At 42.0% G+C, this 18,188-nt stretch overlaps 1 protein-coding gene across 1 annotated transcript; it reads right to left on the bottom strand.

Moving 5' to 3' along the window:
* Positions 1-17,091: 17,091 nt before the first annotated feature.
* Positions 17,092-17,532, bottom strand: LOC134483948 (double homeobox protein 4C-like; the record flags this gene model as incomplete). Its single annotated transcript, XM_063279689.1, has 1 exon — positions 17,092-17,532. A coding segment is annotated over one exon (441 nt), but the record flags the coding sequence as incomplete, so codon positions are not given.
* Between the last annotated feature and the right edge of the window lie 656 nt (positions 17,533-18,188).

Genomic DNA, 18,188 nt, shown 5'->3' on the forward strand with positions numbered 1-18,188 from the left:
AGTTTTACTGGGTATAATAGCCTGGGATGACATTTGTGTTCTCTTTGAGTTTGCATGATCTCTGTCCAGTACTGCTTTTATATGTGACTTAGCCATTTTGCCTTGCATCTTTTAATAATCTTTCTTTGTTCTGTGCATTTAGTGTTTTTACCATCATGTGTCAAAAGTACTTCTTTGTTGTTCTATCTATTTTTTATACTAAGGATTCGTGTACATATTTAGGTTGGGAATCTTCAGTCTTTTCTATTTCTAGTATTCTTATATTTGGTCTTTCCATTGTGTCATGAATTTCCTGGATGTTTTGAGTTAGGAGTTTTTGACGTTTAGAAATGTTTTTGACTCAGTGTCAATATTTTCTACACCTGAGAATCTCCTTTCTATGTCTTGTATTCTGTTCATTATACTTACATCTGTAATTCTGGATCTCTTTGGTAGGTTTTCCATTTTTGATTGCCTCCATTTGTGTTTTCTTTATTGTTTCTACTTCCTCTTTTTGGCCTTTGACTGCTATGTTTAATTATTTCACCGGTTGGATTGTGTTTTCTTGTATTTCTTTAAGGGATTTATTGGTTTCCTCTTTACGTGCTTCTACCTGTTTGCCTGTGTTTTCCTGTATTTTGTTTATTGTGTTATTTATATCCTTCTTAAAGGATTCTATTATCTTCATGAGTTAGGATTTTAGCTCAGCATCCTTGTTTTTAGGGTGTTGGTACATCCAGGGCTTGCAGTGATGGAAGTACTGCTTTCGGATGATGCCAATATATTTTAAATTCTCTTGTTTATCTCTGGACATCTACTTACCTCTGGTGCTAGCTGGTCTGGGTGTCTCTCTGAAGCCTGCCTCCCATGTCTCTAGGTTGCTCCAGGTCTCCTGGGAAGCCTGTGACTCTGGCTATAGTAGTCTGTCCCTACAGAAGGCACGGGTTGGATAGGGCATGGAGTTTGAGCTGGGGAGGGCATTAGGATGGGTCCCAAGTCCCCCAGGCTCCTCAGGGTTTCCAGGTACTGCTGTAGTTTGGGTGGGTGTCTTACGTGTTGTCCTACATGCAGCAGAACTGTGAAATTTTATACTGCGGGGTCTTCAGAGGAACAGGCAAGGTGATGATCTGCCCTGTGGAAGTTGCAGATAGGAAGAAGGCTGTGTATGTGCTTTAAAAACTATATCATCTTCATAGAACCTCTTTGGCAATTGGCATTTTTTGGTACTTGAAGTTGTCTAACCTTGCCTACTTTCACATGATCTCTCAATGAAACAGACACATTAAATATTTTTCATAGATGGGTATGTAAACTTAAAAATATGATTTTAAAATCTCAGTTCTACAGAAGTCCTCACTTCTATGAGAAACATAATAGTTGAGCCAGAGATAGACAGCAGAAGAAGTGAACCAGGAGTTGACGAGTCAGGGGAAAAGGATTCAATAAGAAAGGATTTCAGAGCAGATAGAAAAGATTTTGGTGAGGTGTAATGGGGAGGGGATGCACCAGACGGTAAGTATAATCAAGTCTAAGTGCTGTGTATTTCAAAATCTCTTAGAACAGCAGTTCTTGACCAGAGGCTTGCAAATTCACTGAGGAGCAAGTGATGATTTGGCAGGGGTACTATAAAAACATCTACACATCTAATATTTAAAATACAATGTATGATAGTACCAAAGTGACAGGTATAAAACACCAAATATAATTTTATGTTTAGTGGTTACATCAACATACAAAACATTATGAAGGCTTGTAGCACTAGGAAGGTTAAGAACTGCTGTCTTACATAATCCCCTTCACATATCCTTATTCATTTAAGAGATGAAGTTTTTGAGAGAGAAGATTGAGGAGTCCTGTAAGAAATCCAGATAGTAGTATTTATCCAGAATAGAGCTTATGACCAGGATAGGAGGAAGTAAACCATGTAAAATGTGTTTCTCTACAGGAAACCATAGTCAACAAGGAAACATAGCTTAACCCTGGCTTTCACAGCATTGTTGTCAGGAAACACCTTGAGCCAATATCATCTCAAAGCTTCCCATGAATGTGTTGACTCTGTGGGCAAGGATATAGCAAAATATCTTGATAATTCACATTTATAAGTCTTTCTCTTCACGTTTCTGGTGCCAGTGAAATATCTCCAACATGAGGGCCGATAACTCCTTCTCCTTTCTACTGTTGTTTCTGCATCCCTTCCATGTGCTCAAATTGTGTATAAGAATGTGAATCTCACAATGCAGAGTTGATACCTCAAAGGCCAGAAGAGAATAATGTGGACATTTTATGTTCCAGCCACTGGATGGAGCATTTTGCTGCTTTTATCCTGAACCTGAGAAAGAAGAAGTCATCATTTTATGATCAGCTTCACTGACTAACCACACAGTTTGCCCAATGGAGACAACTGAACAGGAGTAGTCAACACCAGCTATTGGTATTGGGACTAACAGGCAGCAGGTCTGCCTTGCTGCTGTGCTACTTGGAGTCTTAGTGTCATGCTGCTCAAAGAAGAAAGAATGCTGTCCATAATGGGGTCCACAGTCAGTGTTTTCCCAGGTGGGACAAGGTAGAGTACGATACTCTTGCTGTGGTTCACAAACTCCTGTGTACTCAGAGGCTGCTGGTGTATATCTTCTATTTGGATCAGGGTCCTTGGCCCATGCTTTCCTCCAGGGTATCCACATGTGAGGCAGAAAGGGGAAGACAAAACCCAAGAATGGCCCTAAATGATGTGATTTTGAGTGAGTGTGAAGAGTATGGAGAGGCTGTAAGAGGGAAGGCTTTCTCTGGGAAATATAGACATGACTCTTGAAGACAAAGTACACCCCCTTGCTCCTTCAAGGTGATCTTTGATGAAGAGACAATTCTTGTTTGCTGAAACTGCTTTATAAGATATAGCCTGTGAATGCAAAGGCCCTATTCAGTATGCTTAAATACTTTTTGCTGGAAAATGCCCAGGAAGAGGAACTCATTGGCTGAATGCTTGGGGGTATATCTACATACCTCATTAGCACAGAATTTTATGCTATTTGACTGATTGCTATGATCCTCGGAAAGGTATTATGGTTATGTGTTCCAGAGTAGGTAGAGTTAGGCTGGGAGTTGGTCCTACTCCTACCATTCTGAATTCTGAGATTTACAGGGTTTGGGCCCAAACTTCTCAGTTCTTCTATCTGCTGACAAGGTCCAATTGCTACATAGACGACCTATACAAATATCCTTCCAGGTGTTGGGGATACAGCTCAGTGGTAGAGTGCTTGCCTAGCAAGCACAAGGCCCTGGGTTCGGTCCTCAGCTCAACAACAACAACAAAATACCTCAAAACAAAAACAAAACCTAAAAAAACAAAAACCAAACCACCATATATCCTTCCATAGTTGGTCAGTAATATTCACCTCCCAGAGGAGAAAACTAAGTTCCAGAGATGCTAAATAGCTTGCTGTTATAGCCAGAGCATGAGTGTTGAGGAAAATCTTTCAATTCCAACCCAAAACTTTTACTCAGATAGGATGACTGTTGTGCTAACAGGGTAGGTCTCTTGTAGTCATTTTTTGTAGGCAATTCTAGAATGTTCACTTGCCATCACAGCTCTCCTCAGCTCTGCATGTTTTATTGGACATGTCCTGTGTCAGATGCTCATTTTTACCATATATTAATCCTGTCTCATATAGGCAAACGTGAGTTGGGGTACAGGAAGGCAAAGTGCCCTGATATGAACAAGTTGGTGGGAAATTGTTTCTCCTTGTTGCTAGAACTTGTTTATGGGACAGTAGCAGGGCAGTCAGGAAACAGCAGTTTCCTGAAACTTCTGACAGAATTTCCCGGAAAGACCCCACTGAGTTCTTTTCAGTAAGGTTACACAGGGAGAAAATGGACCTTGTCCCTTCCTCATTAGGTACTGAGTTTCACAATAAACCTGCTTTTATTGGAAAGGCCACAAGTCTTGGGCAGGTGAAGGAAACTTTCTGACAACATCATAATGAGTCTAAAATAAGCCTTTTCTTTTACATGTCTGGCCATATTCTTAAACAGGTACCCAAAAATTCCTGTCCTGAAGATGTGTATACTTGGCCTAAGTGATAATGTAGGGGGAGAGTATCCCCCACCACCTCATTTCGAATGAAAGACTTGCATGTCATTGCCTGAGCTCTAGAGGAGCTCATAAGCTGAAAACAGTATCAGGAGGATGTTCTTTAGAAGACAACGAAATGGTTTCTCTTCTAGAATTCATTACCAGACAACTATACCAAATTGTACTATCAACAATATTTGGGCACTCAATAGTAAGATGTCTTTGTAAAAGCCACCTAGTGTGTAGATACTGTTGACTCTTGCAGAAAATGAATACTGTTTGCATTTTTTCAGTACACAAACCTAACCTGTGCCTCTCTTCTCACAGATGTCCAAGGAAACCTGCCTGTACAGATAAAGAAAGTATCTCAGCAGTGTCAAGGGTTGTAAATGGGGATCTCATTCTGGCCTCTATACTTGACCTCTTTAGAAGGAAAATGGACATGGGCAGAAAGTCCGGGGCTACTGTTAAAATAAATAAAGTAAAGTTAAGGTCATCCTATTGGACAATCTCTTAGTGATATTGAATAGATAGTATTTACAAAAATCTTGGAGAACTTATTTTGAATTTCAGCATAATGTACTTAAAGTTTAATTCAGAAACTTCAATACATGACTGAGAGAAATCCAAATATGTATGAGGTCTTGGATGCCCACATTCCTTTTTTTGATATAAACAGTATTTACACTTCATCTATAGACTCAGTACAACCATTTTGATAGCCACACACCACTTTTAACAATCAACTGGGGATAAACCAAAAGGAGAAGAGAACAGTGGAGATTCCTAGAGGTCCTGCATTTCATTTTTTCAGTACATCCCACAAAGCCTCAGATATACAGAAAGTGCTATGGGAAAGTGCAGAAAATGGACATATGAAATAGAACACAAAGCCCAGCAAGATATGTACCACAATCAGGTTAGATGATTTGGTCAAAGGCACCCAGGGAAAACAAAGAGAAAATCGTCTATCCACAAAGAAGACAGAAGCAGTATACTCAGGAAACAATAGGGAACCAATTGAAAAAGAGAACACAGTCAACATTGTTACAAGTGACTCCAAACCCAAATTCTATGATTTTCATGTAATAGTTACATAAGAGGTCTACAAGAGTTTATGTCTCATAAGGAGGAAGATCAGAAAGAAAATGGAGAAGATGAACTTTGAAAACAGAAGCCCTGATGCCACTAGCAATAAAATGCTGAAGCTAGGCAGTTGCTGGAGCAGAAATCTCCCTAGTGACATCTAGAGGGAGTCTGGCACACAATATAACCCACGAGACAACAAATCTGTGTTCTACCAGAGATTATGGTCCACTGTTTAGCAGCATTAGAGGAATATCCTCTGACACTCATGCTTGTTCACCCATGCAACTGCAGATTACTCCATGAAAAGGCTATGGAAACAGAAGGAACACTATTCAAGCCTGGGTGATCAATGTCCATTTTGTTCTTGACTACAAAATTTCTCAGATCAATAGAGGGAAGAGGTTGAAAATGGGAAAGATATAGGACTTGATGGAGCTGAAGAGTCTCCATGCTGCTGCTCTTGGAGACTAGAAAGTTTAGAGCTGCAAGTGCCCATGAGTGCTTCACATAAGCTGCTAGAGATAAGTCCATGAAGAACCTACCACCTCATGCTGCTCCATGATCCATGCAAGGGAACAGTATGTACTCTCCATATGCCTCCAGGTACTGAATGTGAGGAACTGAGAAAGATTTGCCTCCTGCACACCCCATATACTCCTAGTTAATTAGCCTTGCCCTCACACTTTTATTCATTTCCTATACATACGTATACCAATGCGCCATATACAATGTTACCTCTCAGTTCTGTATGCTTCTCTCCCATTACCCTAGTCAACCCACACCAGTACGATTCAAGACCTGACAGATGTTTCCTCCTCAGATGCTGTGCTCAAACACCATTGCTAGTAATTGGAAAACCAGACACTCTACCCATGACATCACCACCCCAAAATCATGACCAAGAAACAGAAACAATGTAATTCCCCTCTCCCATAAAGCTCTGGGTGTATCCAATAAGGATTGAGAAATAGCAGTGTGTACTGAGTGACAGTGGTATCTAGTATTGATTGATGCATAGCCTTTTATGTTGAATGAAATAAATGTCTAAATAACCCTTCATTTACACCAAACATGCCACACACTTCCCCATATTCATATGGGGAAATTGTCAGTTTCTTGTATTTATCTCTTCTATTACAACTATATATGACCTACTAGCTAGGTGTTGTGGCCTGCTAGGTAAGCTTTTCCCCACAACAGAAACTCAAGTTCACACACAACATGAACACACACACACACACACACACACACACACACCCACACACTCATATAAAATAAATCATGAATTCAAGTCTGCAGGAACCCTCACTGGGCTTTTAGCTTCCACTAGATTTTCACTAGTTCTGTGCCTGGAACTTTGTCTTTAGCGGAGGAGGGACAGACATAGCAGGCCACACCTAGCCATTTAAGTGTATAGGAATTTGACTCTAAGGGAAGGCCTATATTGCTACACATGGTACATAGTCTTGTTTGAATGTGGATGCTTTTACCTATGTGTATGTACTTATAGCTCCAAACCTAAAGCCAAATCCCTTATATACATATATGACTAAAAGTAATGTCTGCTAGATAAATACCCCCTTACTCTGAAAGCCATACCTAAACAACTCCCAGAACCTGCTAGCTATATTCCTCTATATTCAAAGGCCTCCATACATAACTAAGTTTTAAATCATCCTTAGTAACATCTTTCCTTCAGTAATATGCCAAACATACTCACATGGCTGTGTATCACCTTATGCCATGTTCCCCTTCCCCTACAGTCAATGTTACACATAATCACTGAGATGGTGTTATGATGTGATGTCTGTCCTCCCACCTACAGAGTTCTCCATCTGTCCCTGTCACCCTCCTTCTCTTTCATTCAGTTATTTATAGATCCTATGTCAAGAAGATGGATTTGAGACTACTGTTGAAGCTAAGGGAGGAAATAGAATTTATTTTCAGTATGTTCAGAACCCACAAGAGGATACAACCAGAAAAGTGAAACCATCTAACTTGAGATAGGTAATCATGGAACATGTGAGTAGTAATGTTTTTCAGGCTCTTCTAGACACCCCTGCCACTTCCATATAGAATCTAGGAGTTATCAGTCCTATATTGTCATTTTGGTCGAGATTCCAACGTTACATTCAATGATAGACCTCAAATCTTACCAGCATCCCACTATTCTGCTGTGCAATACATTAGTACACAAGGCTGGGTATAAATCATGGCTGTAAATTTGAAGGACTTTGGGGCAACAATACAGGTGAAAGAGTGAGGCCTCATACCATGCACAATATACAGCTCAAGACTAGAGGGTCTAGAAATATATAACATACAGCAGTAGATAGGGTCTCAGGTAGGTGTACAACAGGACTTAAAATCAAGCAGTATGTTCCAGGCATAAAGAAGGGGATGGAGTGTTTAGGGTGCTAGATAAATAGTAGTGCACAAGGGTATTTTACAACAAGATTGGAGGGGTCTAATAAAACCTATAGTGGGGGAAGATCCTGATACTGAGATAATTCTATGCAGGATTATCAAAGAGATATTCTGTAGTGTCTTATGAACACAGCAGTGTGTGTTGTGTGACAACTATAGGAGGATGTCTGGTTCCAGGACCACATGACACATAACAATAGCAGTTGATGTGGAACAGTGGTGATGATGTCAATGTTATACAGAGCAATGTGTGTGTGTGTGTGTGTGTGTGTGTGTGTGTGTGTGTGTGTGTGTGTGTGTGTATAACATGCTGACTTGCCTTAACCTGCAGTGAACGTGAAGTCTGGTGTATTGTAGATAGCAGGGCATTTTAGATTACATCAGTGAATTAATTTAGTGTTGTTTATATCCTCGTATCAAGAAGTATATCCAAGCTTGGAAAGCAGTTGAATAAACTGTAGTCTGTGTGAATTTAGCTGTGTTTCTATGGAATATGAGCTGTCAAAGCCTGATAACTAGAAATTCATATGTATTTGAAAATACCCACATAAAATGCTAGGTTTCTCACAGCCATATGCATCCAGCACCTGCAATATTACATTCACTAAGTCATAGGTCCTCCATCACAACAAACCACTGCTAACACATAGTGTTCAGTATAAGCTCCATTTGTCATCTCTGGCACCAATGTGGCTATATTATATTGTTCCCTGCTGAACAAATGCATCTCACATCTGTAGAACTTCACATGTAATGGAATGTGGGGGACACACTTAGACTGGACCTTCTAGGTCCAGTATTCCCTGCTAGATAAAAGAACATACTGGAAACCACTGGTTGGGACATGTAGGCCCAGACGTAAATAGGTGTCAGTTTTTTCTAGTTGTTATGTGCCTTAGAGATAAAGCTGCAGATACACTGCAATGGGTCAGGTCATGCTAATGTACCTCCTAAAACCAAATACTCATACAGGTCTAGGTAGCCAATTTCTCTCTGTCTGCCCCAACTCTAGTTAAAGCCACAAACAAATGACTATCAGGTTATCCTATATGTGCTCCTGTATTCAAAGACTTAGATAAACTTCTAGGTATAAGGTACCTTCCACACAGTAAAACACACACACACACACACACACACACACACACACACACACAAACATAAAGACCACACAGGCATCCCTTGCATTAGTTCTTTGTACCTACTAGGTAGCCTCTTCTCTCTTACAACAAAGCCCAAAATGCACATACAATTCTGTGTATAAGATACTGCTACAAGATTTTCCCATCTATCTGAAACCCACATATAAATTATCAATCAGGTGTGAGAACCTTCTAACCCCTTCTTGAATATCATAGCTCTCCAAATTCATACAAGACAAAGGTCAGGTTTTCTTATTTCTTTCCTCCATTTTAAACAAAGCTTCACAGTACGGGCATGGTTCTGTGTTTGTTCCTACACAGTAGCCCATCCTCTACATCAAAAAAAAATCTATGATCACATAATAAGCCAGTGTCTAGTCCTACTATGTGTCTCCTCAACTACAGTGTACCTCTCACTCACAGATGTGTCTGTTCCAGCTAGGAACATACTTCCCTATTATGGAAGCACATATACAGAAATTCTTATGCAGAAGGAGAGATGCTCTTATTGCAAGCTATCAGGTTGTGCTAGACACAAATTTCCTTGTAAAGACACACATACATACCTAAAGACATGATTACCTTTCTGGTCCTGTTTTGTACAAAGGTTTTCATACACACACATACCAACAAACAAACAAGTATACACACATACATATTTACAGGGAGGTATCAGTTACTGCTAGATAGATTCCCATTCAATTAATGTTCCACATTGGCATATAGATGGGGGTCTAGGTGTCTATTCCTCTGTATCTAAAAGTCTCATACAATAAATGTCTCTGTATGCTTCTCTGTAGTGTTTCCTCCATAACACCCAAAGACACATATAACATATACAGAGTTCAGGTTCAGCTCCTGCTAGTACCCCATTTTCTTACAGGAAATGCCTATATACCATTGCAAGCCTAGTTATCCATTCTTGCTTGGTAGTCTCTACTCTACAGCAAAAAAGGATAAAAATACAAAAAGCAGCGTCCAGTTGTCAAGTCCTGTTAGTTAACCCCTCTACTATCTGTTCATCCATATTTTATATAAACATCTAATGATCTCTCTCTCTCTCTCTCTCTCTCTCTCTCTCTTTCTCTGTGTGTGTGTATGTGTGTGTGTGTGTGTATGCAGAAAATATAAAATATTTATGGTGTTTTTCTGTGTAGGTCTCTGCCACTTGAGTTAGTATAACGTTTTCTTCATGTATCCATTTACTGACAACACTGGCTCACAAACTAAGAGGTTTAAATGGCTGAGTGTCTGAAAATAGGCTAAGGATTTGCAGTTAGTGGAGCGTTATAGGACCCATTGTCTTGATTAATGATATGGGAGATACCAGCCCACCTTGAGCGGCTCCAACTCTTAAAGTTGGTCCAGAGTTGTATATTTATATGTAAAGCAACCCAGCCATGAATAGAAAGTGAGTAGCCAGCATTTCCTCTATGTTCTCTGCCTTTCCTCCTGCTTAAATCCCTGGCCCAACATCCATTAATGAAGGCATTGATCACCACAGGTAAGACAAATAAAAATAAAATCTTTAAGCCCCCCATTGATTTTTGTTATGATGTACAGATAAGGACAAACAATACCAGTCTCAATTTGGGAATCCTGTGTCCAACATATGAGTGCTGGTTTACAGCTATATACTATAGCACTACATATATAAATAGAAATCTGAAGATGAAATAGATGTCCTGGTGAAAAATTAAGTCTTAAGTCAATTTCTTGGGAGAAAAGATTTACAGGGTGAGTATGCTTCTTTATTTCCATGCATTTTTATTTATGTCCTGATGGTTGTTTTCCCTCCCTTTTCTCCTCTCAATCTTACTTCCAAAATCCTTTCTTACCATGCCTACACACATTCTGTTTCTCTCCACAAAAGGCCAGCTTTCCTATATCAACCTGCCATGACAGGTTTCTGGCACTCCAGACAGAGTCACAGGTGAGCTCCCCCTCATAGCATGGATTTAAAGGTGAACCAGTCAAGGGTTGTTCATTCCCACAATATCTTTACCAACTTTAAGCAGCCCATTCTTGTAAGCAAGACAAATTGAAGATTGAAGGTTTTATGGCTGGCTTGGTGTTCAATACCTCCACTGCAAATTTTGGCTGGTTACTGGAGATAACCAGTTCAGGGTTTACATACTCATTCCTAAGACTCTTAGACAGAGTTACCCTCATGGATATCTGAGAGTTTCCATTTCCCTAGGATTCAAAATTGTCTCAGAGGTGAGCAAAGCTCCCATTCCAATGGTCTCTTTCAGTACTCTCTCCCTCAGTCCTCCCCACACCTGATCCTTCCTGTTCCCATCCCCAAACCTATACATACGCAGCTCACTTTCCTCATGGACCTGGTCTGTATATTTTGGTTTCTCTTCTTAGTGAGAATCATGTGTCCCCAGGGGAGTCATCCTTGTTACTTAGGTCCTTTGGGTCTTTGGATAATAATATGGTTATTACTTTAAGGATAATATCCACTTACAAGTGACTAGTACCTTCTTTATTAGTGTTCATTCTTTTGCTGGCAAGTTTCATGTTGGTGTTGTTTTTAACAGTTGACTTATGCATCATTCGGTAAATTTACCATATTTCATTCATCCATCTTTCCATTGAGGGGAAATATAAGTGGTTTCCAGTTTCTGGGTATTATGAATAAAGCTGCTTTGAACAAGGTGAACAAGTGTCCTGATGGTATTGTAGAGTGTTATTTGTGTATATACATAGTAATGGTATACCTGGTCTTGAGGTAAATGAATTCCCAATTTTTTGAGAACATGCCATATTGATTTCCAAAGCGACAAGCACTAACATATATAGGATCCAATTTTTCTTAATATCCATTAGATGGTTTACCAGAGATTATTATCTTATGCGTATTTTGACTCTGTCCTCTTCCTCCAACCATTTTGAATCTTTATGCCCATAAATTTATTGTTTGTTACAAGTGTTCATATTGAAAATTTTGTGAAACCAGTTTCTCCTTATTTCTATTGATATGTGCTATCTCTGACCTTCAAGTTATAACTAATGCCAGATGAACTTTGATTGTTTCAATTCCTCATAGCAGATGTGACTGCTATTATCCGTAAGTCTATTATCCATAAGTTGCTGACTGCTGGACCATTTGCTTTTAACACCACCTGTTTGATTTATCAGCTTTCTGCACAAGGTAGTGTTTCTACACTTAGGTTATTTATAGGAATACTTTCCCATCTTTTTTTGCTTCAAAATTAAGTGAAAATTCATTTTTAGATTGAGAGGATGCTTGTTACAATAAAAACTTTGATTTAAATATGGAAATGCTCTCAGGTATATTTATTTCCTTCTATTTTAGAAATTGGTAATTATTTGTATTAATGTATTTGTGATATATCACATATTTAATTGGAGTATGAATTATTGATAAGGAATTTTATTCAAAGCAAAATTATACTATGCCCTCAGTATTGTTTTGAAATGTTTCATGTACTTGAGAATTTGGCAGCTTGCTTTGGATACTTTTGAATTTTTTTTACTAAAAGATGCAGAGATAATATTTGTCTCTGATATAGTTGCATCACAATGAATGCAAAATGGAAGATGCAGCAGTACAAGAGTCTATGTCAGAAAATACACAAATAAAGCAGACACAAATGTTGCAGAATAGAAGTGTAGTGGTACAGATGCACTTGGGTAGATCTTACAAGGCAATGGACTGTCAACATTTTCTGAGTCTACTTGGAAATAAATATGAACTAAATATCATGAAGATGCATCTATGTATGAACACATTCAGGCTTATGTTTCCCCTGTGAGAATGAAGGAATATCTTCCCCGACTGTACCTTTCTTCCCTTAGGAAAGATATAAGATTCTGACAGATTTGACTGTGAATATCTGCAGTTGAATACTTACATAAAAACTTTAATACATACATTTTAAAATCCATCTTGAAAAAATTGAAGCTATTTAAATCACTCTTTTAGCAATGTCTTCCAATCCATTTGCGGTGTTTCTAAAGTCTGATGCTTCATCAACAAGAGCCTATTAGTATGCAAGAATAAGCAGCACTCACAACAATACACTACCTTTCAAACATTTAATTAGAAGTCTACTTTAGACAAGATAGTTCCTGTCCAGAAGGCTAAAGCTCATACAAGCTTTATAAATAATAGCCAGAAATTGGAAAGAGCCTACATTTCCCCTCAGTGGAAAGATGGATAAAGAAAATGTGCCAAATTTATAGAAAGAAGCATAAGTCAACTGTGAAAAACAACAACAACAAATTTGCCAGCAAAAGAATGGACACAGATAGATAAAGAACATATTAGTCATTTTTAAATGGATATTACCCTTAAAGAAAAGCACAACCATGATTTGTGTGTAGCAGAGAGGGGGCAGACTTCGCCATTTAAGTGTAAATGAATTTGCAATTAAGGGAAAGACTATATTGCTATATGTGATAGGTAGTGCTGTTTGCAGGTGTGTGTTTTACCTATATGGAGGCGATACCAAACCAGTACTCACAACTCCAAACCTAAAGACATATCCCTCAAATACATATATGACTAAGAGTAAGATGTACTAGATAAATCATCCATTACTCTCATCTAGAGTGAGATGCAGCTTGGGTATTGTGTCCATTTGCTACCTTGTATTTCCAGATCCAAAGGACTGGGGCATACTTCTCAACTTGGATTTCAGTCAGCAGCTGAACAGGGAGGGGTGAGGAGGGCCACTGTTGCATGCTTGAGTGAGAGGCTGTGTTTAGCCTGGTCTTTTTGACTGTGCTGAGACTATCTGCAGAAAGTGGATGGGTCGCGAGAACTCGAGTTTTCCATGGAAACACAATCGTGGGCACAGGTTGCAAAAGATTTCCTGACACCCTCGTGCTACTTGCCACCAGAACTTCCATCCAGATTAAGAGAGAGTGGCTCATGATCCTCCACTTGACCTACTTCCAGCAGTTCATAAAGGAGGAGCTCTGGAGGGACTGAGCGGGTTGCTTGAGTATATGTCTCTGCTTGGCATGGTTCTTCTGGCTGTGCCATTGGGAATGGTGGGATTCTCTGCAGGAGGTGGGCAGTTCACTAGAGCTCGAGTACTCCATGACCATACAACCTGGAGCAGCAAGTGGAAACAAGATATCCTGGGCTGCCTCATGATCCCTGCTACAGAGACCTCCAATGCCATATCCTGCACTGCTGAAGCAGGCAGATCTTGATCTAGAGCTCGGGCTTGCCGCGCTCTTCTGTTCTGAAACCATATGTGGATCGTGTCCTCAGGCAAACCTATCCTCTCACACAGCTGCTCCCTGGTAGCAAAGCCTGCTATCCCCATTGCTTCCAGCTTCCATGCTCCTAAGGATTCGATGCCAGGAGTCCTCAAGCTGGAGAATATAGTCAGGACAGCTCCAGAGCAAGCACAAGCTTCAGGAAATGCCAGCCGTAGGGCTGGGACCCCTGCCCTTAAATACCTCTCTCTCTGCTCCCGGAGCTCCGCCCACTCGAAAGGAGCCGTGGGCTACAGTCGACTCCAGACCCTTGAATCAAGGTCATGCCACGACGCTTTACACCTGCCACACCTCCCACCTGAGAACAGGAGACCCAGAACAAGACCTCAAGAAACCTATCAGACTCAGCAAAGTCTCTCCCAAAGTCTCGCAGTCCCTTGCATGCCATTCTGGACACAGAACAAGGAAGCACAAAAAATGTCCTAGGAATCAACCATCCAGAAGACAGATCGTCCAAGGAGGGAGCAACATAGGTCCTTCCTGGCTTTGGGCAGAGTATCCAGGAAATCGTGGAGATGGTAAGCCGGCTTCAGAAGAGGAAGGCAGAGTGGACTGTGCCTTAGGTGGTATGACTAGCCAAGTGGAATCCGTGCTGATCTCATCCCATCTGGATCCACACAGGTTGGAAAGAGAAGACACCCAACTGAGGATCCCAACCACATGTTCTGAGACCCAAGGACATCACTTCCAGGGGTCATGCAAGTCATGGCACTTCCTTCCTGCTTTTAGGGATAGGTGGTAGTTGGGAGCAACAGAACAATATTGAACCGAGAGAAGAGAATAGCACATGCAGAAAGAAAGTCTTTTACACAGGCAAATAGGACGAAAACCACAATAGTTCATGTAGAGATACGGGAATGTGTATTCATGTATTTCCTGTCAGACCAGTTGGGCCAGATTTTCAGGAATTCTCACAATTAACATGTCCCATGAAACACAGGCACAAACACACACCCACACACACACACACACACACACACAAACAGACACACATATACACACAAATAACACAAATAGAAATAGCACACACACACAACAAAGCACACACACACGCACACACAAACACACACACATACACACACAGAGATAACACAAATACAAATAACACACACACAAAACAAGCACACACACACATACACTCACACATGCACATGCAAACACACACAAATAACACAAATACAAAAACACACACATAAACACACACACTCACACACACACACACACACACACAAACACACGAGCATACACAAAAACCGGGCCAGCAAGTCTGACTTGTGAATGTGGAACAAAAGACCCAAAACCTGTGCTGAAAGACCTGTATAAGCCCTATGCTCCTTGAGGCAATGTGGCTGCATGCACCCAAGGACAACTGCCTACCTCTAGGCAATTGCAGTCTTCAGGTGGGTTCGGAGGGACCTCACATTAGGGAATGCAGGGCCGTGCAAAGCTTGGGAAACTTAAAGATAAAAGACGGACAACTGAGAGTGTGTGATACACCTCACTGTGGGAGGAGGAATGTATTCGGCTTGTCTGATTGAATCAGTGTCAATCCTGGAATGAATTGTTCATGATACTTTGGTTGCACTCCATTTCCAGGATGATGTTCATTTACAGTGTTGTGGCCTTACACTCACTCTTCTTTAAGTTGACATTTTCCCCGCTTGTTTGCTTTAGCAAACAGTGCCATGTCTGCATTGAACACTGATCAGCTTTCCTTGTTATTTCCCTTTCAGACCTCTCATCCCGCCTCACTGCCTTCCCAAGTCTTACCACCCTTTGAATTGGAAAGCTCATGCCTAAACCAAACAGCCAATTCAACCACCCATACAAACACACAAGCAAACAAGCAAGCAAGCAAACAAACAAACGATGCAAACCTTTATTGAATGCAATGGGAAGTAGAACAAAGCAAGACAAAACAAAACAAAAGTAAACTAAACAAATGTGCTAGGAGTACATATAGAATGGGTGGTTTGTTAGTCAACTCACAGCTAAGCATAAGGCATTGGTAAGAAGTGCAGCAGTTCTTAGTCCCAAGGAAGAAGTCTTCATAACTCCTTCCTGGTTCAGTGTCCTGAGATGTGTAGCCTATACCTGGTGACCCATGAGATTTCCTGGAGTCTGATGGAGCCAGTTCAATGGTGTGTTCTGTCAGTTGGGCTTTTCATTAGGCCTCCTGGATGTTTTAGGAGTCCCTGGTGATCTTGCCCTCTGCCCCTTCAGCAGAATCCCATGCTCAGAGCCCGTTTCCTCGTCCCAGGGTCCTCATGTAGGCACTGCACATGGAAAACATTCGTGCATTTCCTCCTTCTAGTAAGCAAGATGCCTTCCATCGAAAGCACCCACTGTAATAGTGGTTTTGATGCATATACTTTTTGGGCTGTCTACATTCTCAAGTGTTGATTGCGGGTGTCTTCTGGATAGGAGCTTCCAGGCTGGGACTCAGAGAATATCCAGCAGAGCCTCATATTCTTCTTGAGAGAGAGGCAGCTCAGGTGTTGCATCCATTTGCTGAACTGCACCTTCCAGGTGTACAGGGCCTGGGGAGAGCGTCTCCACTGGAACTTCCATCAGCAGTTGATCCAGGAAGAGTTCCAGAGGGCCCCTGTTGCATCCCTGAGTGAGAGCCTGTTCTTGGCCTTGTCCTTCAGGCTGTGCCCATTGTGGTAGCTGAGACTCTCTGGAGAAATTGGTTGGGTCGCTATAACTCGAGCATTCCTTGGAAACACAGTCCGTGGCAGCCAGTTGCAAGATGGTTTCCTGGACAACCCCGTGCTCCTTGCCACCAGGATTTCCATCCAGAACCACAGGGAATGGCCTGTCACCCTCCACTTGGTCTTCTTCCAGCAGTTCATCAAGGAGGATTTCCAGAGTTCCTGGCTCGTATGCTTGAGTGGCTGTCTGTGATTGGCCTCGTCCTTCGGGCAGTGCCACTTGGGGATGCGGGGATTTTTCGTGGAAGTGGGGCTGGTCTCTGGAGCTCGAGTTCTCCATGCCCACACCTCCTGCAGCAGCCATCAATAACAGGTTGTCCCGTGCTGCCTCATCTTTGCCACTGAGACCTCCAGTTGCCACATCCTGCACTTGTGAAGCAGGCACATCTTGATCTGGAGCGCGGGCTTGCCGCGCTCTTCTGTTCTGAAACCATATGTGGATCGTGTCCTCATTCAAACCTGTCCTCTGGCCCAGCTGCTCCCTGGTAGCAAAGCCTGGCAACGGGTTCCTCTCAAAGGCTTGTACTAGGATCCTGCGCTGTTGCAAGTTGAGTCGAGTGCGAGGCCTTCTGCTGTCCGAGGGCATGCTGCTACCTTGTGACCTGGAGCCAAACCCTTCCTCGAGCTGTTGGGAGGCTAGCGGAATGGAGCCTCTGCTGGACCGCTTTGGGCCGTGCCTCACCTCTCCAGTGCGACTTCTTTGCTTCTGAAACCACACTCGGATGCGGGACGCAGGGAGCTGTATTTGCCTGGCCAGTTCCTGCCTGTCCCAGAAGCTCGGGTATTGGTTCTTGCTGAAAGCTGATAGCAGGGCCTTCTTTTGCCAGGCCTGCCAAACCGTCTTCCTGCGCCGGGATTCCGGCAGCACACAGCTGCTATCCACATTGCTTCCAGCTTCCATGCTCCTAAGGATTCGATGCCAGGAGTCCTCAAGCTGGAGAATATAGTCAGGACCGCTCCAGAGCAAGCGCAAGCTTCAGCAAATGCCAGCCGTAGGGCTGGGACCCCTGCCCTTAAATACCTCTCTCTCTGCTCCCGGAGCTCTGCCCACTCAAAAGGAGCCGTGGGCTACAGTCGTCCTCCTTGAATCAAGGTCATGCCAGGAAGCTCTACACCTGCCACGCCTCCCACCTGAGAACGGGAGACCCGGAACAAGACCTCAAGAAACCTATCAGACTCAGCAAAGTCTCTCCCAAAGTCTCGAAGTTCCTTGCATGCCATTCTACACAGAACAAGGAAGCACAAAAAATGTCCTAGGAATCAACCATCCAGCAGACAGATCGTCCAAGGCCGGAGCAACATAGGTCCTTCCTGGCTTTGGGCAGAGTATCCAGGAAATCGTGGAGGTGGTAAGCCGGCTTCAGAAGAGGAAGGCAGAGTGGACTGTGCCTTAGGTGGTACCACTAGCCAAGTGGAATCCGTGCTGATCTCATCCCATCTGGATCCACACAGGTTGGAAAGAGGAGACACCCAACTGAGGATCCCAACCACATGTTCTGAGACCCAAGG

This window comes from Rattus norvegicus, chromosome 20 (genome assembly GCF_036323735.1).
Source record: "Rattus norvegicus strain BN/NHsdMcwi chromosome 20, GRCr8, whole genome shotgun sequence".
Lineage (NCBI taxonomy): Eukaryota > Metazoa > Chordata > Mammalia > Rodentia > Muridae > Rattus > Rattus norvegicus.